The 22,938-nt window shown below is 51.6% G+C and overlaps 2 protein-coding genes across 3 annotated transcripts in view; both read right to left on the reverse strand.

The window, feature by feature from the left end:
* THOC5 (THO complex subunit 5) overlaps positions 1 to 796 on the reverse strand; it is a 30,955-nt gene extending 30,159 nt beyond the window's left edge. For both annotated transcript variants that reach the window (XM_022550736.2, XM_089894663.1), the window contains exon 1: positions 687 to 796. The gene's annotated coding sequence lies outside the window, so the exon portion shown is untranslated. The remainder of the gene's footprint in view (positions 1 to 686) is intronic.
* An 874-nt stretch (positions 797 to 1,670) lies between these two features.
* On the reverse strand, positions 1,671 to 19,177 carry NIPSNAP1 (nipsnap homolog 1). The gene is made up of 10 exons (XM_022550741.2): positions 19,047 to 19,177; positions 11,437 to 11,564; positions 11,191 to 11,236; positions 10,845 to 10,939; positions 7,630 to 7,700; positions 7,344 to 7,484; positions 7,009 to 7,040; positions 6,563 to 6,657; positions 5,170 to 5,253; positions 1,671 to 3,530 (listed from the first exon to the last, which is right to left on the reverse strand). The coding sequence occupies exons 1-10, from the start codon at positions 19,142 to 19,144 to the stop codon at positions 3,466 to 3,468; spliced, it is 855 nt and encodes a 284-aa protein (XP_022406449.1). The 5' UTR covers positions 19,145 to 19,177; the 3' UTR covers positions 1,671 to 3,465.
* Between the last annotated feature and the right edge of the window lie 3,761 nt (positions 19,178 to 22,938).

The following is a 22,938-nucleotide window of genomic DNA, read 5'->3' on the forward strand; positions in this document are numbered from 1 at the left end:
CTGTATCTTGTAGTGTTGCCACCATGTCATCTGGCGATGCCATCAACTCCCTGGTTGATGCGAAAATTTAAAAGAATAGGGACTTCCCTGGTGGCGCAGTGGTTAAGAATCTGCCTGCCAGTGCAGGGGACACGGGTTTGAGCCCTGGTCCGGGAAGATCCCACATGCCGCGCAGCAACTAAGCCCATGCACCACAGCTACTGAGCCTGAGCTCTAGAGCCCGTGAGCCACAACTACTGAGCCCACGTGCCTAGAGCCCATACTCCACAACAAGAGAAGCCACGAAGAGTAGCCCCTGCTCACCGCAACTAGAGAAAGTCCGTGCACAGCAACGAAGACCCAACGCAGCCAAGAAAATAATAAAAATAAAATAAAATAGAAAATAAAAAATTTAAAAGAACAGAACATACATTCATGGGCCTCTAGCGTCACAAAGTATCCTCTCTCTGCTACCTCTACTGACTGTCACCAGCAGCCCCTGAGGTGGGCAGCACTAACCCCCCTACCCCAGTGAATCTGTCACCAACACTTATTGAGGGAGCCAATGCCTCAACAGAGTCAAGTCAGAGAAACCCTGGGCTGGAGTCTCCAGTCCTCTATTTCATGGCTATGACTCCTGCGACAAGTCACTTCACTTTTCTCTGCACCTACTTCCTCCCATATCAAATGAAAATAGCCATCCCTACCTCAGAGGTGGCTGTGGACATTAATGCAGGAGGCGCTCCACTGGGGCAGGTGATGAAGATGATCTGAGAACAGGGCTTTAGATGGTACACAAGTGGTTAATAATGTTAAACACCTACGGAGAAAGTTAATTCCTTTCAATTCTTTTTAGAAACTTCTGATCGCTTCAAGAAGAACGTGTCATTTCCCTAGTTAGTCTTTAACACCTATGAATGACAACGTCCTTTTGTTAACAAAAGGACTCTATCTCAGATCCTTAGACAATGAAATCTAGCCACAATTATTAACGATAACCTTTACATATTAAATACATTAATTTTTATCACTACCTTCTGCATAGGACAAGTGAGAAAAGTTTTCTATTTATGGTAAAGATTTAAATTTTTCTTTTAAAGTAAATTTAAATTTTAAAAGTGACTCAATTAAAAGCCTTTAGTAAACAATCGTACAAGATAAGTTGATTTTTCACAGAGGGACCCGAAAAGCGTTAAGTGTGCGAAATCCTGACTTTGGCAAGACAGCAGACAGTGCCTGGCACACACAAGCGCATAATAAATGTGAGCTGATATCACCACCACCGTGGTGGCCGTTATCTACAAGCTGCCCCATAAGGCCTGACGATGCTGCAGCCACCATTTTCCACAGGAGGAAAGTGAGAGTGCGGCGCCGAGCGGCCGGGGTCCCCGGAGAATGAGGACGGAGAACCGGGTCAGACCCCAGGCCGGGGACGCCCTCGGGAGGTCCGCACACCAGTCCCAGCGCCCCCAGCCCCACCCCGGTCCTCTCCTCACCACACCGCGCCCCGACCTGTCCCGGCCAGCGAGCCACTTCCCGCGGCTCCCGCACCACAGAGAAGCGGAAGGAAGGAGCGGCCGACCGGAAGTGAGGCGTGGAGGCCGGAAGCGGAGCGCGAAGGGTCCCGACGCAGCCACCAAGCGGTGCGGGCGGCTGCTGGGCTGCGAGGGGTCTAGGAGATGGTGGCACCTGGGTTGTCTGGGCGGGTCCCAGCCGGCCAACAGCCTCACGCTGCCCTCTGAAACCAGGAAATCGAAGTTGCAAGGGCAAAGACTATGTGCCTCGTTCATTCTTTCCCCAGCGCCTAAAGCTATGCCCAGCAACTAGTAGGTGCTCGGCCAAGTATTTGTTGAATGAATTTGTCGAGAGCCCAAGATAACGCAAGAATGTAGTAGTGCCATGATTGGACACTTGTGAATTTGCTTCCATAACCTGGATTCTTAACCACTGTCATACTCACCCGAACATCCCACACTAGCGAGAGCAGCAAGTCAAGGTGGGCATTAATCCCATCTTACCCCGCCTCTTTTCCCCCACAAGTTCATCCCCATTTTAGGCCCGATTTGCCCTAGGGCAGAGTCACAAATCTAATGCAGCATTTGACAGCTTCAAGTATTTTCTACCCCTGGTATGAATTGTACTGATGAGGTTCAGTAAATCCTACTCATCTGAAGATAGAAACACTGATGTCCTGAATCCCTGGTTATGCAGTGTATTTCCTTCTGCCGTAGAAGGAGGCCCTCCCCAAAAGTAGCTCAGGGAACACAATAACCTCCAGTGGGGTAGATCAGCCAGGTGGACCTGTGAAGCTGGCCCTGCCTGGGGCACTTGGCAAATTTCCTTGCAGATGAAGAAAAGACACCATGGTTATAGTAAATATTTAACTGGTTCCATCAGTGACTCCACCACAAGTTTTCCTGAAACGGAGGCAGAATCAAGATACTCAGAAGTTCATGAGGTGTGGGGGTCACTGAGGAGGTCCCCAAAGTCACTGACCCCACTAAACACACCTGATGGCCCAGTGGAATGAGGGTTGGGCTGAGAGAATGTGAAGAGGGAGAAAAGGAACACGGGGTGAGGGAAATACGGGACCTAGTCCGTAGTTCTGCCTGCAGGAAGACAATAGGGAGGGCAGAAGACACTCCCTGCACAGAAGGGCTGGAACAACTTGTTCAAGTTCTCAACCTCATTATGTGGGAAGAAAGAGATGCACCTCTCTCCAACTGTCTTGTATTAGGAACCCCTCCCCAAGTGGTCTTCTGTCATCTCTGTTCTATCTTCCCAATTCTGTATTCCAAATTCTTCAGTGCAAACCCAAGTTCTGAGTTCTAAGTTCTACCTTCTGGGTTCCTGTTCCATTCTGCTTCCCTCCCCCAGCTCCTTCCCAGCTCCCATCCCTTTTCCCAGCCTTTCTGGGTGGAATATGTGGATGTCCTGCTGACTTAGCTAACTTGAGGGTTTTCCCTTTTGCTTCTTGAGGCAGTTCTAGGCTTTTCTCCAGCAGAAGGGACTTGGCTCAGACTGTCCACCAAGTGGGTGGCCCAGTAGAGACCAGGGAATTCCTGAGAGCCTGGCCTGGTCTGACCTCCTCCCTTCCCACCCCACCTCTAACCAATGGACACACTACCTTTTGTACAACTTAAGCAAAGCTGAGGATTTCCATGGTGATGATTATGGACTGGTGGCCTTGAGAAGAGGAATCTTAGGGGAAAATGTGAAAAGACACAAAAGGTTGCTGTTCTTCATTCAGAGAAATTAACAACTGCTTCCAGCAAGGGGAACAGGTGTGCGGGGAAGGTGGGAAGGGTCTGGACAGGGCTGCGAGTCCTCAGAACCCCATCATCCTTCAGCTCCCCCTTCTCTGAGCTGAGCACTACTCCCAGAGTCCACAGAGTCTGAGAGAAAACCAAGACATCAGGGCTGGGATCTCCTCTGTCCATGGCTACCCTGAGGGAGAGCTGGGAGGAGGTGGAGGCAGCGGCAGCATCACTGGAGAGGTGAGATCTTCAAAGGGATCATGATCCGAGACTCCATGTGTCGAACCAGGGGGACTGCAGAGAGAGAGGCAGAGGTCACGAGGGGGCTGAGGTGAGCCAACCGCCCAAAACTAGCCCCTGAAGGAGGAGGAGGCCTGGGATGCTGAGACAGGGAAACCCCACTGCTCTCCTGGAATGGCCCATGGAGAGCGCCACATCTCCCAAACTGTGGGATATGAGGGGACTTAGGCTGTGATGAAAGGCAGCTTTTAAAATTTTTCATAATTGGGACTTCCCTGGTGGTGCAGTAGTTAAGAATCCGCCTGCCAGTGCAGGGGACACGGGTTCGAGCCCTGGTCCGGGAAGATCCCACATGCCGTGGAGCAACTAAGCCCGTGTGCCACAACTACTGAGCCTGCGTGCTGCAACTACTGAAGCCCACATGCCTAGAGCCTGTCCTCCACAAGAGAAGCCACCGCAATAAGAAGCCCGCGCACCGCAACAAAGAGTAGCCCGCGCTCGCCGCAACTAGAGAAAGCCTGCACGCAGCAACAAAGACCCAACACAGCCATAAATAAATAAATAAATAAATAAATAAATTTATTAAAATTTTTTTTTCATAATTATGTATTTACTTCCTATGTATGTGAAAAAACAACCAGCATAGCTTAAAAGTGATTTCACAGATATTATTGCTTAGGACAAAGCTAGGTGAAGAACAAAGCAGGGGGATTTAAAGGATGAGATCAAGAAAATAATTGTAGCAGAAGAAAATTGGCAGGACAAAAGCTGTGAGGGTGTCCTCAAGGGGCTAAAGTTTGAAAAACACTGATTTAGTTCAACTGACTCATTTTACAGGTGGGGACACTGCAGCTCAGAGTGGGTCACCCCAAGGTCACCAGAAGGTCAGACTCTTTCCTCCTGCTCAGTGCAGTTAAACTTTACCATGCTTACAAATTACCTACAGTTCTCGTTCAAGTGCAGATCTTGATTCAGTGCGGGGAGGTAGGGGGTTGAGATTGGGCATTTCTAACAAGCTTCCAGGGGATGCTGACACTGTCATTTGGGACCACACTTGGAAGAGCGAGGCTCCCGCTAACTCCTTCAGGAGATGCATTCTCCCACACACCAGCTGGTAAGTGTGGAAGCTCAGCTGTAAGTTCCTTAGGGGCAGGGCATTCTCTGCCTCCCAACTCCCACCCACCACAGTCCCTGGTACACAGTGAGTGCTCACCCAGCACCTACTGACTCCAGGTGGTTCCCAGGGGTCCCTGCAAAGTGGCAAATGCTGTAGGCAAAAAACTTGCTCGAAAAAATTGACTGTGCGCCTCCTCTGCGCCATAGTCTAGGCCAAGCACTTTTCATAAATTAGCTTCTCCAGCCCTCTGAGGGAGGCTTTCTCACCATTGCCACCTTACAGATTGAAAACAGCATCAGTGAGGTGAAGAACCAGGCCCAAGGTCACACTGTGTGCTCAACTACAACACTTCTCTGAGGCAGGGACCACCTGGCTGTGTTATTGCCCCTTAGGGCACTCACCCAGGACAGCCTGCATCCCGGGGAGCATGGCACCAGGACAGGAACCTACTAACTCATTGTCCTGAAAGTGAGTTCTCCATCACGAGAGGTAATCAAACGAGGTCAGATCTACTTGCAGAGGGGATTCCATCCTCAGATAGGGCTCTTGGCAGATGACCTCAGAGGAGGTGCTCACCTGTGTAGTAGACATTTTCGTCCCAGCCCCTCTTCCTCCAGGCAGCATTTCTGGTCTCCTCCCGAGACTGCAGGTCTTTATAGGCTGTGGCGGGAAGGCATAGGCTCATTCCTGAGGCACAGAGGATCTGAACCTGTACCCAGCACAAGGCCCTCCTTCCGGTGCCCCAAACCCTGCCCTGCTGTCTCTTCCTCCCCAGATGCCTCCAACTGTTAGCAAACACTGTCTGCTTTGACAATCTCATCCAATCAGTACAATTCTTGTGTATTTCCAGCCCAGAACTCTCCCTTGAGCTCTAGACTCGACTATCCAGTGTCCACTTGACATTTCCACTCAGATGTGTCAGTGTCTCAAATGTAACACTTCTAAGGACCAAAAGTACACTCCTGACTCTCCAACCTGCTCCTCCAAGGGTCTCAGTAAGCAATACAGAGCTGCTCAAACAGGAGTCTTGGTGTCCTAGGGTCCTCTCTCCCTCCCCCACCCCAGACAGACAATTCATCCACCAGTCCGATTGGTTCCACCTCCAGATCAAAGAATCTGTGGACTTCTCAGCATCCTCACTGTCACCACCTTAGGCCAGGCCACCATCCTCTCCCCCCTGAGCTACTGTAACCATCTCCTGATGCCCCACATCCTCTCTTGCTCCCCTACAAAGTGCTCCCAACAAAGCACATGGCAGCCAGAGGAACCATTAGAACACAAATCAGGTCATTTCATGCTGCTTGAAACGCTGCAGCAGTCGCCCGCTGAAGTTAGAATAAATCCCAGGAATTCCCTGATGGTCCAGTGGTTAGGACTCTACACTTCCAGTGCAGGGGGATCAGGTTCGATCTCTGGTTGGGGAACTAAGATCCCTCAAGCCTCGCGGTGCAGCCAAAAAAAGAAAAAAAAGAGAAAAAGAAAAAGAATAAATCCCAACTCATCTCATCCCCATGGCCTGCAAGACCTAGTCTAACCTGGTCGATCCACATCTTCCCACTCTCTTCCCCACTCCCTCCACACAGGCCTCCTTTGCACTCCTCAAAACCCTGAAGGCCTTTCCCCGCCACAGGGCCTTTGCACGTGTTGTTCCTCTACTTGGAATACCCTTCCCTGGCAATTCACAGCTGACTCCTCATCCTTTAGCTGAGCTTACATTTCACCTCCTTAGAGAGGCGTTCTAGTCTATCTAAGCCAATGAAACTTCCCATATTTTTCTTCATTATTTCTCCCTCTCTCTTTATGATTTGTAATAATCTGAAATTATCTTTTTTGTTACTTTATGTCTGAGGTGGTATCTCCCTCTGCTGGAATGTAAGCTCCACAAGGGCCCTAATGTATTCGCATTGTTGACATGGACTGAGAGTAGAGAAAGGGGGCCACAGAGGGTCCTGGAGGGTCCCCAGCCTACCCCAGAGATGGTGCACAACGTAGAGCTCTCCTATCTGCGAGAAGAAGCCGCCCACTGCCTCCTGGTTCTCCTGCCGGTACTTGATGGCCCGAGCCCTGGGAATGGCAGAAAAGTGTGGGGCAGAGGCCAGGGTCGGTGCAAAGGGCCCTCCGGGGTGTTCCCAGGCTGGTTTCTCAGTTACACATCAAGGGAGGAACCTGAGGTAGGGCCCTCGGCTCTCAGAAATGATCAGGGACCAGGGTGACGGAGGTGCAGCCGCTGGCTGGGTGTTCTACCACAGTGGTCTAGAGAATCCTCACCCCCCTGGTTGGATCATCACCATCTCCTGGAGATGGCATGGAGGATGACGGGTTCCCTGCTACAGGGCCCTGGGAAAGGTGGTCCACCAGGGGCCTTGATGGGGCAGGTGGGCAGGGTACCCCCAACTCCCCAGAACCACCACTCACCAGTTGTTCCCCCATTCGATCATGGTTCCCGGCTGAAAGAGAACCAGAGCAGAGGAGGCGAATGAGCCCCCTTCTGGTATTTCAAGCATCACTGTCGGGTGGGGATGGGAAACTGTCATGTCTCTGCAGCTCCTGGGGCTGCTTCACCTTATTCATGGGGCCCTGACTCACGCCTGGGTGTGCACGTGTGCACACATGCACACACACCTCTGTTCTGGAGCCAGAAGCCCCAATCTAGGTGCTGGGGCACCAGGCCCACCCACCTCAGGGTACCAGGAAAGCAGCACTGCTGCAGGAAGGGTGGGAGACAGGCGGGGAGCTGGCGGGGGAGGCACCTTGAGCTTGTACGTCCTCAGCTCGTAGATGTTGGGGCCGTCTCTAGGCTGTGGCTCGTTCCAGAAGCTGAACTCGAGGAGCAGCTGGTTCCTCCTGGACAGCAGCATCTGGCTCCGCTCCTTTCGGAACTCTAGGTACTCCTGCGGGCATGGTGGTTTGGGCACGGCATCCAGAAAGTGCCCCGGCCCCATCAGTGTGTCCCACAGGGTGACGGAGGCAGCCCCCAGCACAGGGCTGAGCCAGAACCAGCATCTGGAGAGGTTTGCCGAGTGTATGCCAACATACCTTGTTGTTTTTGAGCTTGTTCATGCAGTCCATGAGGGCTGGGTAGCCACCTGAGAATCGCCACAGGTGCACTGTTGGGAGGCAGGGAGGACGGTACAGGTCAGGGGGCTGCGGGGACCCTGCCCTGCTTACCCTGAGGCTGGTTAGGTGTGTATGTAAAAGGGGAGGCTCCAGTCTGGTTCCCTATAGCACCAGGACTCTCTGAGTTCCCTCTGCCTTGGTGGGGGCAGCTCTAGGCAGGGGGAAAAGCCAGACACAAGACCCGGAGACCTAGGTTTGAGGTGCAGCTTTGCCAGGTGGCCTTTGACCCCTCTAGGACTCAATGTCCTCATCTTGAAAATGAGAATAACGCTCCCACCCAAACTTCTTTAAGTAGCAACAAGAGGATCAGACATGAACTTGTACCCTAGGAGCTGCGCATGCATAAAGCAGACCACCAGGCCTGTGAGGGACAGGCTGGGCCAAAGGAAGGGGTAGGTCTGATGGGCAGAGATGGATGACTCCAAAACACTGAATTAAAGGAAAAAAGCTAAGGAACAGAACAGCATGTGAGGTATGGTACCACGTGTGTTTAGAGGGGGAAGAACATATCCAGAGATGCTGGTCTATGTACCACCTCTTGATGGCGAGCCATCGAGATTGTGACAGGAGATGCCCTTGGGGCAAAGAACTGAGGTCTTGGGTTCACAGGCAGGAGGGAGGCTTACTTTTCATTGCAAACTCTTTGTACCGTTTGCACATTTTATCACAGTCTCTGTACTGGGTTAAATAGTGTCCTCCACCCCCACCCCCGAATTCATGCCAACCCAGAACCTCAGAATGTGACCTTATTTGAAATAGGGTCTTTCTAGTGGTACTCAAGCTAAGGTGAGGTCATATTGGGTTGGCCCTAACTTCAATGACTGATGTCCTTATAAGAAGAGGGAGACTTGGACACAGAGGGCAACACCACGTGAAGACAGACACCCAGGGAGAACACCACGTGACTAAGGAGGCAGAGATTGGCGCAATGCATCTGTGAGCCAAGGAGTGCCAAGGATTTCCGGCCACCACTAGAAGCTGGAAAAGGCAAGAAAAGATTCTCCCCTAGAGCCTTTGGAGGGAGCATGCCCCTACCGACACCTTGATTTCAGACTTCTGGGCTCCAGAACTTGAGAGAATAGATTTCTGTTGTTTTAAGCCCACCAGTAGTTGGTACTTTTTACAGCAGCCCCAGGAAAACCCTGATACACCTTCCAGTAATAAAGAAACCTAGTCTGTGTGCAAGAGAAGGAACAGTCTTGTCATGCTTGGGAGCATGGCTGGGGCCAAGGGAGCAAGGTCCCTGAAAGGTCAATCGGACAGGCTAAGGCTGAGAGCATTTGGCTGGCCAGTGGCTTGGCATTTCAGACTCTTGTTACTTATCCCCAGCTGGTCGCTCACCTGCCTTTTGACTCCATCTCTGCCTTGATTTTCCCACTTGCAAAATGGTCTGACCCTATGGTTTAAAGGCCTCTTTCCCAAGGGAAACAGCAAAAGTACTGTATGGATGGCAGTCGATTAAGACCAGTAATGCTGACCTGTGGAAGAGGCATTAGCCTAATTCTAGGGGCCAAGAGGTAAAAGTTACAAGCAGGGCATCCAAGGCCCATGAGAAGAAAGAATTTTCTAACAATGACAGTGGTCCATCTAGACGATGGACTGGAGGTTTTTTACAAAAAACCCGAATCTACAAATTCATTAAAATGTAGATTCCTGAGCCCTACTCCCAGGGGGTGGCTCAGTGGATCTGCTCCCCAGATGATTCTACATAGGGGACAACCCCTCGAGATGCACAAAATAGAGGACATGCTTTAAAATTCACGCTCCCTTCCTCAAAGTTCATTTCTCTATTAGCAGATACTTAGAAGAATCCAAGAAGTACTGCTGCAACTGATTAGGTTGTACCTAAAATGGGGAAACTGTAGGGGCTGGAATGGAAGACAGCTTTTCTCCTACCCCACTATTAATGTGTCAGTGATTGTTACTGAAACAGAATAAATGATTATGAGAATCTACCTAACTGCAGATCACAGATTTAAAAAACAAACAAACAAAAAAAACACATACAATTATCAGGGTAGTTGAAGGATGAGATAAGTTGGCTTGTGTGGTAGTGAGCTCCCCATAGCTGTGAGTGTTCAAGGGAAGCATAGAGGACCCTCTATCAAGGCTGCACCAGAGGAGCTCCCTGTGCTGTATGCAGTCTAATCAGCACTGTCCAAAAGGACTTCCTCCTATGATGGAAAAGTTCTACTGCTGTGCCATCCAAGACAGTAGCCACGAGCCACATATTTCTATCAATGGGCACTTGAAATGTGGCTAGTATGATTGAGGAACTGAATTTTTCATTTTATTTAACTTTACCCAATTAAAATTTAAGTAGCTACATGTGGTTAGTGGTTACTTTCCTGGACAGTGCAGATCTAAATGCCAAGGCCCCTGTAAGTGGCTGGGATGCTGTGAGTGAACCAAATTCATGTGTGGGTCCTCAAAGCTGGTGCCAACTGAGGTGGGCATGTTGGGGTGGGATGGGGCATGCTTGGGGTACCGCTGGGAAGCTGTAAGGAACCAGCTCAGACAAGAGTCCCTTTTATTCCACAAATATGTACGGCATACCGGGGGTTCAGTGGTGAAGAAAGGCAGGGCCCCCGCCCTCCCGGAACTCACCACCTCCACGGGGAGACAGACAGAACAAGGTACATGATCAGGGCTGTGGAGAGGCAAGTCCTGGGGGCTGGGGAGCCAGGAGAGGTGCCTCACCCAGCTGGGGTGGAGGGAATCAGGGGAGGCTTCCAGGAGGAGGTGATGTCTACACCAAAATAAAAGGTGAGTAGAGGAGTGAGCCAAGTAGAGGCGGCAAAGGAGAAAGAATGCTTCAGGCTGACAAAACAGCATGAACAAGAGCATGGAACTAGAGGGAGAAACTATCCATCTGAAGAACAGAAAGGAGTCCTGGGTGGGATGGTGCAGCGAGCAGGAGGACGTGGCGAGACAAGGCTTGACGCTGGGCAGGGAAGGGCTCAAGAGCCTCGTGGGGCACCCCAAGGGCAGAGGGAGCCGCCACAGATGTTTGGGCAGGAGAGTGAGCTGACGGGGGCTGCACTTAGAAAGACCCCTCTGGGTGCCGCTGCAGAGGGAGTGGAGGGCAGCCACCTGGGCTGGGCAGCAGTGGCGCTGGGGGGTGGACAGCTCACCTGCCTGGTCCTGCTCCCCGTACCATGTGTTCCAGTTGCCCACGAGTGAGCAGGGGTAATCCTCATCCAGGTGCAGCTTGGGCAGCACAGCCTCCCTGTGGGAGGGGCACAGAGAAGGGGGAGGGCTCACACCAGCCACCAGAGCCCTTGAGATGAGGCTTCCAACTCAGGCCCGCAGAGTTGGGCCTCAGTCTCCCCATCTCTAAGATACAGAGGCTGCACGAGAGGACGTGTGGCTCTGAAATCTACACCCCCCTGGATTTCTGCATGGAGAACAGGGCTTGGATAGAGGTCCCCACCCAAGCAGGGACTGGGACATGAGGGTTAGGGGTTAGGGTCAGCTCACGTCAGGCTGTTGTAGGCATCCAGATACTCGGGCTTCACATTGTGAACTGCAACAGAGGATAGAGAGCAGGAGGTGAAGCGAGGGGGAGCAGGGTGTCTGTGGGGAGCTGTGCTGGGGGTAGGCCCCACAGGGCGTGGGCTTCCAGGACAGCTCGGGATGTCCCAGACCCTCTCAAGTCCCAGCCAGAGCCTTGCAGGCCCCCAGAGGCCCTGGGAGGGCGGGCTGGCCAACTCAGCAGCCACTCACACTGGATCTTGTAGAGGTTGCTGGTCTCCTTCTTGGACAGCAGGGTGGAGTGGGCGTCCTTCCGGGGATCCACCTTGTGTACGAACAGAGAACGGAACCAGCTGCCTTCATTGTCCTTGGAATAGAAGCTGCGGGACAGAGTTTGGGGGGGCCTGCTTACATCTGCTCAGATGCCTTGCTCCCCAATGCTAGTGACACACATTTCTGGGAATGAAGCCATGGAATCCCATGGCAGCTCCAGAAGATGTCATATCATTGGAGCCAGCTGAGCACAGCTGGTCCTTTCTACAGAGATCCTGGCTCCCCAGTTCACTTCTTGAAGCTCTGCAGAGCCTCAGGAGGCCAGGAGAGGCAGCCCCACCTCCCGCCTCTCTCTCCAGCCTCCCTGCCTCCAATTCACCCCTTTCCAAGAGGTCCTCCACTTGGACCACACAACTGCATCCCTTGCCAAGAGGATCAACCCCGCACCCATCTTGCCTGATGTCCAAAGCCCATGACAGCCCAACCTACCTTGGCAGCCTCCCATCCTGTCCATCCCTAACCTGTGTGTCCCACTCTCCAGCTATGCTTCTCCCTGAACCCACCAGGCTCTTTCACTCTGTGCTTTCTTTGCAATTTCTGTCCCCTCTGACGAGAGGGCTGCACTCACCGTCCTCCCTGGTGCTCACACTACACCTGGCCTGTGCCCAATCCCAGCCCCACAAATGGAGAGCCCAAGACAAGCACACTTTGTCCTTGAGGAGGTCACAGTCTGCTGGGAGAAGTGGACCTTGGAACACAGTTACAGCCAGAGGTCTCTGGGAGAGCCCAGATGTGTGAGCCTGAACTTGGCCTCTGGAAGTCTGGGTTGGCTCTCCAGAGGAGGTGATCTGGCCAGTCTCCAAATCTCCAGGGCTGATTTGGCAGATAAAGGCAGGTAGAGGGGGTCAAAGGCATCACAAGGCAAGATTCATTCACTCATCCAGCCAACACTTAACTGACAAATATCTGCCCTGTGCACATGGCTATGTTGCTGTGAGAATGAATGAATGAATGACGTGCCTTGTTCAGAGCAGCAGGGGGACCAACCACCAGGTCCTGCCAGATCATAACTGCACTCCCCACACAAGGTCCCAGCAGGGGTGGGGATTACTTTTAGGCTGCCAAATGTGGTAAATCATCTTACTTAACAGCAGTGGTGCAGCTTGTAGCCAGGCCTGAAACACTAGCCTCCCGCTGGATGATTTCTAGCCAAGCAGCCTGGCAGTGGGGGCCCCATCAGCAAGTCCTCTCCTTTTGCAAGCCTTTTCTGTGGCTAGGATAAACGTTTTGTAAATCAAAGTATTGCTTTTTTCCAAAATATGGAGCAAGTACTGGGACTGATAAAATTTAAAAAGCATCTTAAAGTGGTGAAATATTTGTATAAGCATAGAGAAAGATAAGTAACAATCTGTCCCAGACTGCTTTTTGTTGGTTGGTTGGTTGGTTAGTTTTTGGCCACGTCAAGCAGCCTGCGGGATCCTAGTTCCCTGACCAGGGACTGAACCCTGGCCACAGCGGTGAAAGTGCCGAGTCCCAACCACTGAACTGCCCAGGAACTCCCAGTCCCAAACTGTTAATACTGCTTACCTGGGAGAGGGAAGAGGAAGATGGTTAAACTTTTCGTTATTCATTATAACTTTTTGTAAAGGTAAGAAAAACTGTTTAAAGTATTTCCAAATTCATAGGCTTTCTATCATTTTGTGTGGTTTTGCTTCATTAACAAAAAACAGACAGTTATCATCAGATGGTCAATGTAGTCTGTGAAAAATTTGGGACCAGAATAAGGGAGCCTCACTATGGCTAACGTTGGCTGAGGATATCCTCTGTGCCAGGGACCTGTGATCAGCTTAACATGATCCTGCTGAATCTATGTAAGGATATCATAATGTTGATATTATTAATTTCAAGATGAGAAAATAGAAGGTCGGAGGTGGGAGGGTTAAGAAACTTGTCCCCAGGTCACATAGCAAATCAGGGACAGAGAGCTCAGGAAAGAACCCAGATCTCTTTCCTCTATAGTCAGCCCCACCTCAGATCTGGCACCAACCTGGGGAACTAGCATCAGGTAGATACTGTGAAGAACCAGGTGTTTTTAACAAAGCCACGGCAGAGGGACCTGACCTTTGGTCTGAATGTAGAGAGGCTGCTTCCGCTGGAAAGGGTGGTGACAGGGAGGGCAGCCACTCCTACTATTTGTCAACCAAGACCTTTGCTCCAAGGACTGGGCTTTGAGTAATTTATTAACATCAGCACTGACCAAGATAAACAGCCAAGTGGCCAGCCCTGAAGAGAGAGCCTGGGACCCTGGGGGCTGGGGAGTGAGGGGGTCCAGGAGCTCTGATGGGCTCCCATCTCCTCCCACCACTGTCTAATCTTTCCTGCCTCTGGGTCTCCGTTTCCCCACGTGCAAAAAGAGCAGGGTAGAGCAGCCTATCTCTAAAGATCTTTTCTACAAGTCCCAAGAATATCCCAGGGCAGGGTCTGAACTTGAAGCTAGCATCCGAGGGTTCACATTTTCAAGAGTTCAAATTTCACTCCCTCAATGAAATCACAACATTCTCCTGTCCCTGAACTCCCCAACTCTTCTCACCCTGCTCTCTATTTTTCTGTAGCTCCTTCTAACACGTTATAGAATTTTTTTGTTTATTATGTGCCTTGTTTATTGTCTCCCACTAGAAGCAGAGCCCCAGGAGGATAGGGATCTTGTCTGTCTCGTGTATCCCTGCTGTATCCCCAGTGCCTGGAAAAGTGTTGGGGACGTGGCACATGCTCAGACCACATTTGGGGAATGAGTGCAGGCGTGTGGGGGGACACGGGTGCATGAAAATGATGAAATCTGAGAGGTAAGAAAGGAGAGAAAGTGTGGACCTTGGCTCAGAGTGTGGACTCAGGACTCAGGGGCCCTTTCCATCCCCACCACCACCAGCAGAATTAGTGCTTAAGAACACAGGCTCTGGACAAATCCAGGACTAATCCCAGCCCAGCATCATCTCTCTGAACCTCATTTACCTCATCCATAAAATAAGAGCAATAGGATTGCCTTGTAGAGAATGGGGCAGACACGGCAGTGCAGCTAATATCACTCTTCCTACCTAACTTCCTAACTGAGCTCCTGCCTCCCATTCTTTCCCTTTTTTCCTAACCTGCCCATCAATTTTGTAATGCACCATGGTTGTGATGCTATTCGTCCACTTGAAAATCTTCTATGGATCCCTACTGCCCATAAAACAAGGCTGGATGTCTCCACTTGGGATTCTAGCTCTAATCTATTTTGCCAAGCTTTCCAGAGTCAGTTCCCCATTTTTTTTTTATTTTTAATTTTTATTTATTTATTTTTTTGGCCGCCCCACGCAGCATGTGGGATCTTAGCTCCCCGACTGACCGGGGACTGAACCCATGGCCCCAGCAGTGGAAGTGCAGAGTCTTAACCACTGGACTGCCGGGGAAGTCCCCAATTCCCTCTTAAATTTGGTGACCACAGAGCCAAGATTCCCTATTGTTAGCAACACCTGAGAACGTGTTAGAAGTTTTCAGGCCCCATCCCAGACCTACTGCGACAGAAACTCTGGGGGTGGGCCTAGCAATCTGGGTTTTAACAAGCCTGCCAAGGGATTCTGATGCACAATCAGGCCCGCAAATCACTGCTCTAAGGCAGTCCCAACTTTCTTTCTTTCCTTCTTTTCTTCATGTAATCTCAGTAAATCATCCCAGAAACACCAAAGAGTCTGGTATCTAAACTATATTAAGAATATATTAAGCCCCAAGGGTGGGGCTTCCCTGGTGGTGCCGTATTAAGAACCCGCCTGCCAATGCAGAGGACATGGGTCCGAGCCCTGGTCCAGGAAGATTCCACATGCTGCGGAGCAACTAAGCCCGTGCGCCACAACTACTGAGCCTGTGCTCTAGAGCCTGCGAGCCACAACTACTGAGCCCTCATGCCACAACTACTGAAGTCTGCGCGCCTAGAGCCCAAGCTCTGCAACAAAGAGAAGCCACTGCAATAAGCCCGCGCACCACAATGGAGAGCAGCCCCCGCTCGCTGCGGCTTTCGCCGGTGCGCAGCAATGAAGACCCAATGCAGCCAAAAAATAAAATAAATTAAATAAATTTAAAAAAGAAAAAGAAGAATGCCCCTTAGGACTAGAAAAACCAGTTCAACCCTTTCCATAAACACATCTCTCCTGGGACTTCCCTGGAGGTCCAGTGGTTAAGACTCTGTGCTTCAGGGAGCTCAGCTGGGTGCTCTGTGATGACCTAGGTGGGTGGGATGGCTGGGGGGCTGGAGGGGAGGCAGGGAGGGAGGTCCAAGAGGGAGGGGATATATGTATACATATAGCTGATTCACTTCATTGTACAGTAGAAACTAGCACAATATTGTAAAGCAATTATACTCCAATTAAAAAAAAAAAAAGACTCTGTGCTTCCACTGCAGGGGGCACAGGTTAGATCCCTGGTCAGGGGAACTAAAATCCCACATGTGGGGCTCGGCCAAAAAAAAACCTCTCCTATTTCGCCCTCAGCCCCTCCATCATTTTCATGTGAATATGTCTCGTCTCCCCAGCCACACCGGAAGCCCAGAGCTGATGTTCTCCACCCCTCAAGGTAGCAGCACAATGCTTTTAGCATGGGAGTTGCTCAGTAAATATCTGTCCCAGATGAGAACTTCTGAGACACATTTGCACTCTCAATAGGGATCAACGATCTGGTGCCTCACCACATGAAAATGCTCTGGAATGTTCTAGATTGATATGCTAGGAAGTTTGGCTCTGTGCACATTCCTGAAACACTCTTCTGTTTTGAGTTGGCTGAAAGGGGCCACAGGACTCTCCTGGTGGCGCACTGGTTAAGAATCTGCCTGCCAATGCAGGGGACACTGGTTTGATCCCTGGTCTAGGAAGATCCCACATGCCGCGGAGCAATTAAGCCTGTGCGCCACAACTACTAAGCCTGCGAGCCACAACTACTGAGCTCACGTGCCACAACTACTGAGGCCCACGTGCCTAGAGCTCGTGCTCCACAACAAGAGAAGCCACGGCAATAAGAAGCCCATGCACCACAATGAGGAGTAGCCCCTGCTTGCCACAACTAGAGAGGGCCCACACGCAGCAATGAAGACCCAACACAGCCAAAAATAAATAAATAAATAATTAAAAAAAAAAAAAGAATCCGCCTTCCAGTGCAGGGGACATGGGTTTGAGCCCTGGTCCGGGAAGATTCCACATGCGGAGCAACTAAGTCTGTGTACCACAGCTACTGAGCCCGCGTGCCACAACTACTGAAGCCCATGTGCCCTAGAGCCTGTGTGCCGCAACTACTGAGCCCACACGCTGCAACTACCGAAGCCCGCGCGCCTAGAGCCTGTGCTCCACAACAAGAGAAGCCATGGCAATGAGAAGTCCGTGCACTGCAACGAAGAGCAGCCCCCGCTCGCCACAACTAGAGAAAGCCCGTGCGTAGCAACGAAGACCCAATGCAGCCAAAAATAATAAATTAAAAAAAAAAAGGGGCCACATTTCTGCTTATCGTTCCTGAAGTGTGTCTTTAGAAGACAAACTGGAAGAACTAAAGTTCTGTTAATGAGAGCATTACTGATGCAGCGGTAGCAACTGCTGTGTACTGAGCACTTTCTATGTGCTGAGAACTGATCCTCACAATATGTTCTTGAGAAAAATGAGGCTCAAAAACAAAATAGAGAAAAATGCGGCTCAGAGATGTACCAGGCCTTATTCGAGAACAATTAATCAATGGCCAAGAGGATTCCAATCCAGGTCTATCCGATTTCAAAGCCCACACTCTGTCTATACCCCAGTGGCCCCCAAAGCTCACAGGCCAGAGGGCCCCTCTAGTGACTCCAGAGAGATACGGGGCAGATGGAGGGTCGGCAGGATTCCCAGGTATCCAAGGTGGGACCAGGGAGTAAGTAACTTTGAAGTAGTCCTTTAGGGACTTGATAAGTATTAATCCAAGTACCTGCACAGCAATCCTACGAAAAACACCAGGCAGGGATCTCCATCCCCACTTTACAGAGAAGGAAACCAAGGAACCCAGAGGTTCAGTGCCCCATCCAAGGTTAAGGAGTGGATTAAGTGAGGAGCAGCAGGCTGCCTTAATGTCCCACGCTCCTTTTGTGGCCTCTGGCTATTCGCCACACAAATGGCTTTGCCACCAACAAAATTTGTAGCCCTGGGGCAGTGTGGTCCCGCCCCCAGCTTCCATTTCCTTATCTGGAAAACAAGGGGCTCACAGGAGGTGATCTCCCCAAAGCCCCTTCAGCCCTGACATCTCCGGGGCTCATGAAGAAATTGCTTGAGACACAGGTTTGGGCGAGGGGCAACATTTGCAGCAAATTCATCAGGGGCTGGGTACGTCGCACACATGGCCTTGTTAATCCTCAACAACTCTATGAAATACATCCTACTTTATCACCCCCATTTTACAGATTAGGAATCTGAGACTTCAAGAGGCCAGATGACTCATGCAAGGTCACCCCACTGAAAAAGGCTGAGTTAGATGTGCTGGTGCCGGGCAAACTCTAGGCTCTCTCCATGTTATCAGCTTTCTCCCCAATTACTGGGCAGTCAGGTTGGGGGCACATGCCTGGCTCCTCTTTCCCAGCCTCCCCTAACCCCCACTGCACAGCACTCTAGATCATCTCACAGCAAAGCCTAACAGAACTCTGCAGCTTCATGCCTGCACTGCTGGGCAGCACAGACCCCTCCTTTCCACAGGTGGGGGGACAGGTGTCCTCACTTCTTTGGCCAATGTTCTTGAGCATACACTGTTGTGAGCCCTGTGCCAGGGGCTGGGGAAACAGAAATGTGAGGTGATGCTCTAGTGGCAGGGACAGGCAAGTGTGTACAGGGTAGAAAGAGCAGAGATGGGGGAAGTACAGGGTACTAGAGACGGAGTCAGGGAGGCCCAGCCCTGCCTCAGCCCAGAGCAGGGACCAAACAAAAGCCCAGGCCCAGCCCATGGCCCAGCCAGCCTCCCTCTCCCAGGAGGCCACCAGTTGTGGTGCAAAGAGCACAGGGGTGTCAGGAGGCCTGGGTCCAGACCCAGTGTCGCCACAGGATGGCAGGGGGAGTGACCTTGGGCAACACCCATCCTTTCTCAGGCCTCCTTTGCCCCATTTCTACTGTTCAGGGTTGGAGAGCAAAGGATCTGTGCAGCCACGGCCTTTAGGGATCTCCCATTGCTCCCCATATCTCTTACCCCCAGAACTTCCGGAAGGAGGTGCTGCCTCTCCTAGAAGCCCCCAGGGGGACTATCTCACAATCACCGCAAAGGCCTGGGAAGGGGCCACTCCTCCTGCCCTCTGACAGCTCCCACTCCCCAGGGCCCAGGACCCGCCCCTCTCATTCACCCTACCCTTCATTCTTAGCCCAGAGCCAGGCACCCAATAGGACAAAGACCCTGCGCATACCTTTCCCACCTCCCCCGTTCTTTGACCAGACCTCCTCCCCATGGCTCCGCTTCTAACCACTAGATTACAAGCCCGAGTCTCTGCCCATCCCCCAAGCCCAGACCCTGGCCCCCACGCGTGCACCCCCCACGCGCGCCGCCCCCGCCTGGCCCGGCCCGGCTCATACCGCGCTGCAGCCACAGCCGCAACGTCCCGGCCCCCGGGCCCCGGGCGCCCCAGCAGCCGCCGAGCCGCCGCAGAGATGCTGCACAGACGCGGAGCCATGTTGGAGCGCTGCTGATTGGAGGAAGGCCCCGCCCCCGAACCCGGCGGCGGAGGCGGAACGTGAGTAAGCCCCGCCCCACCTGGTAGCCCGCCCCCTCTCCACCCAGACAGGTGGGTGTAGTCCCTGTGCATTCAGCAACTTAGATGCTGGGCAGAAGTCCGGATTCCTGTCCTCTGAGGCTCCTCTGCAACCCTGCTACAGACTTGCTCTGTGACCTGGAGCAAACCCTTTGCCCACTCTGGGCCTCGGTGTCCACCCCGGTAAAATGGGAGCATTGAACAATAATACCAGGGGTTCTTAACGGGGCACTCAAGGATGAGCGGCAGAGGGCGAGTAAGCCCCCTGAAATCATATACAGTTACGTGCGCCTGTGCGTTCCTGGGCGGGGGTGGGGTGGGGTGGGGGCGGCACAGGTAGCGTTTATCACATTATGAAAGGAAAACCCCCTAACGATTTAAGACAGATGGACAAGGCTCTGGGTTGCAGGGACACTTTCTCTCTATCATCTCCTTTTCCCTTTCCATCCGCCCCTACTATCGCTGCCTGGGCCTCCTGGGGCCCCATGCCCTTCTCCTGCTCTGCCCAGGTCTTGTGCCTAACTTCCAAACTACTCTCCTCTCGGCCCACAATCCCCCAGGTCACAGACCTTAGCAGGAGCAGAGGGCCTGCAGACCCCACAGGGGGGCCCAGGAGCCTAATAACTTCCAGAGAGACTGTATGTGTAAAAGAATGTCCACCCGCTGAGGCTGACGCTGACGGTCAGCGTGGTGTGCCTGGGGTGGAGGAGTGAGGACAGGCTTTGATTTTGTGATTCCTTCAGCAAATATTGAGTCCACGTGGCTAGGCCATGTGGTTAACTCTGAGACACCAAAGGCGGCCAGAACAACAATCCCCCAGCCCTCTTGGAACTTAAGGCCTGGCCAGGGAGACAAAAATCAAACTGGTACTAACCTCCTGGGCAGAGGCCTTAGGCCTACCCCTCCCCTCCCCTCTCCTGCCTGACATACTAAATATTTACTGAATAAGTGAAAAATATACACAAAAATATTTTTTGCCAACTGTGATAGAGGCTATGAAGAAGTATGTGGAGCTATGAGGACTTATAATGGGGAGCGGGAAAGAGAAAATTCGAGGTCCTATATAGACTTTGAGGGTCAATGATAACTTCTATAAGGAAGTGAGGCTTGAACTATGATTTTTTTTCTTGTGTTTTCTAAAGTTGCTACAATGAACATGTATTCTTTGCATGATTTATTTTAAAAGGATACTGTATATCATCATGATAAATAAAAAACCGAAATCAACTGTTATACACAGGCAGAACCATCAAAATAAGTGCAAAAGTATTTGCAACAGATACTGCAACAGATAACAGTATCGCCGGTACCTTGTAGCTAAGGCAGAGGGCCATGAGCCTGGGGCCTGCTCTCTGTGTTAACAAAGAAGACACAGCTGGGCCCAGTTGCTCCTTGGGTTTATCAGAGGGACAAAAAGAGTGAGCTCCTCATTCTGGAAGTCAGCATGATTGGAGGGTTCCCAGACACAGCCACTCAGGAAAAGCCCTGATGGGTAGATGGAGGTGTAGCAAGTAACGTGTCACTGGTGTCATGCTGTGGAGGAACCAGGTGTGGCAGGCGTGTAGAGGTGGGTGTGACCATCTTGATCGGGCCTCACAGGTGGCCTGATTTTAGACCTAAGCTTTAAAGGCTAAGCAGGGAGCGTCAGCCAGAAGGGAGCAGGGCAAGGAGAGCCTCAGGCAGAGGAGGCAATATGTGCACAGTACGCGAAAGGGCCCCCAGGAAGGAATAGGTTTGGATTGTTCAGCACCATCGAATGTCATCAGAGGGTGGAGATGATGTGAAGGCATCTCTCTCAGTACAAGGAATACTTTCCTAACAATGGAGTGGGCAGCCTTGGTGACCTGTCACTGGATTGTGCCAACAGAGGCTGCACAGCAACTTATTGGCCATGTGGTGGAGGGCGTTTGGCAATCGAGCCACAGGAAGCCAGGACCCCTGGCTTCCAAGCCAGGACAGGGAAGGGCTGGCCCTCCTGGTCTAGGGTGAGAGTCCTCACCAAATTCTTGGTGTTTCTGGCCACCTCTGCTGGAGAAAACAAGGGAGGGCTGACCTGCAGCCTCCTCACACTGGTCTAGGCATTTCTAAGATGGTCTTCCCATCTCCCCCTATTCGAGTGGGATAGGAGGCTCAAACTAGGTCCTCCGGGAGCATGGTCTCACCCCTGACCAGGAGAGATGGGAGATGAGTCTCCATACCCAGGCCATGTGAACCAGTGCGGCTGGATCACTGGAAATTCAGCTTCGAGATCTCCACCCCCACCCCAGCTAGGGTGATCAGCTCATTCCAGTTTACCCCAGACTTTCCCAGTTTGGGCACTAGATGTCCCCTATCCCAGGAAACCCCTCTATCCTGGGCAAACTGGGATGTATGGTTATCCTAATTGTGGCCCTTTCCCTCTCCCCGGGACACACATCCACTCCACCCCAGAATCTTCCTTGCTTAACTAACCCCATTTACCCTGCTTGAAGTGGCAGGGCAGGGGGGCTGTCTTTATGGCACTCAGTGACATGCAATGCTCGTTAACTGAGCACCTGGTATGAATAGGTCCCTGCCCCATGGACCGTGCATTCTGGGCAGTAACCAGATGGATGTTGGATGACAATTCTGCAAATAAGGAGTTATATAATTAGACCATTTCCAATTACTGCAGAATAAATTACCCCCAAATTTAGCAGCTTGAAACAATAAACATTTATGATCTCACACGGTTCCAAATCGGTCAGGAATTCAGGAATGAGTGATTAGCTGGGCTGTTTCTGGCTCAGGGTCTCCCACAATTTTGCAGTCAAGATATTGTCTTGGGCTGTGGTCATCTGAAGGCCTGACGGAGGCTGTGGGATCTGCTTCCAAGGTGGGCCGCTCACTCACCTGGCAAGTCAGTACTGGTTGTTGGCCAGGTGCCTCAGTTCGTTGCCACGTGTGCTTCTCCAGATGCTGCTTGGGTGTCTTCACCCCACGGCAGGTGGCTTCCCCGAGCGCGAGTGATCCAAGAGAGAGTAAGGTGGAACCTTCAAGGACTTTTTTTTTTTTTTTAAATTCGGCCAGGCCGTGCAGCATGTGGGATCTTAGTTCCACTGAACAGGGATCAAACCCGTGCCCCCTGCAGTGGAAGCGTGGAGTCGTAACCACTGGACCGCCAGGGAAGTCCCCCAAGGACTTTTATGAATTGGCCTTGGAAATCACACTCTGTCATTTCTGAATATCCCATTGGTTACACCTGTCAGCCCTGCTCAGTGTGGGAGGGGACATTACAAGGGTGTGAATATCTACACACAAGACTCCTGGAGGCTGGCTACCACAATTATGTTCTGCACTAGGCCCAACTTAATTATTGGGATTGGACTCAGCACTTCAAGCCATCTTCTACGAGCAGGCCTCCCCAGCATCATTGTCTTCCGTTCTAGGATCTCCCCTTCCCCTTCCTCTCTGAGGTCCCTTCCTGCTCACTACTGAGTCTGTGACATCTCTTTCTCCTGAACCTGTTCATCCTCCCCTCTCTGCAGGGAGCTGACCCATTTCTTCTTCTCCCTCCCTTGTTTCCCAAAGATGCCCTCATGGAATCTACCTTCATAACTCATTGCCAAGACCTACTGCCCAATCTGTGAAGTGAAATGAGAGAAGCAGGGACAAAGACAGATGGGCAGAGCCAGGCGAAGAGGAGCAGGCAGGTTTATAAGTGTAAAATATGGACAAACCTGCCATCATCTATTCCC

Source organism: Delphinapterus leucas, chromosome 14 (assembly GCF_059928025.1).
Source record: "Delphinapterus leucas isolate spDelLeu-1000000601 "Yukka" chromosome 14, BTC_Dleu_Yukka2, whole genome shotgun sequence".
Classification (NCBI taxonomy): Eukaryota; Metazoa; Chordata; class Mammalia; order Artiodactyla; family Monodontidae; genus Delphinapterus; species Delphinapterus leucas.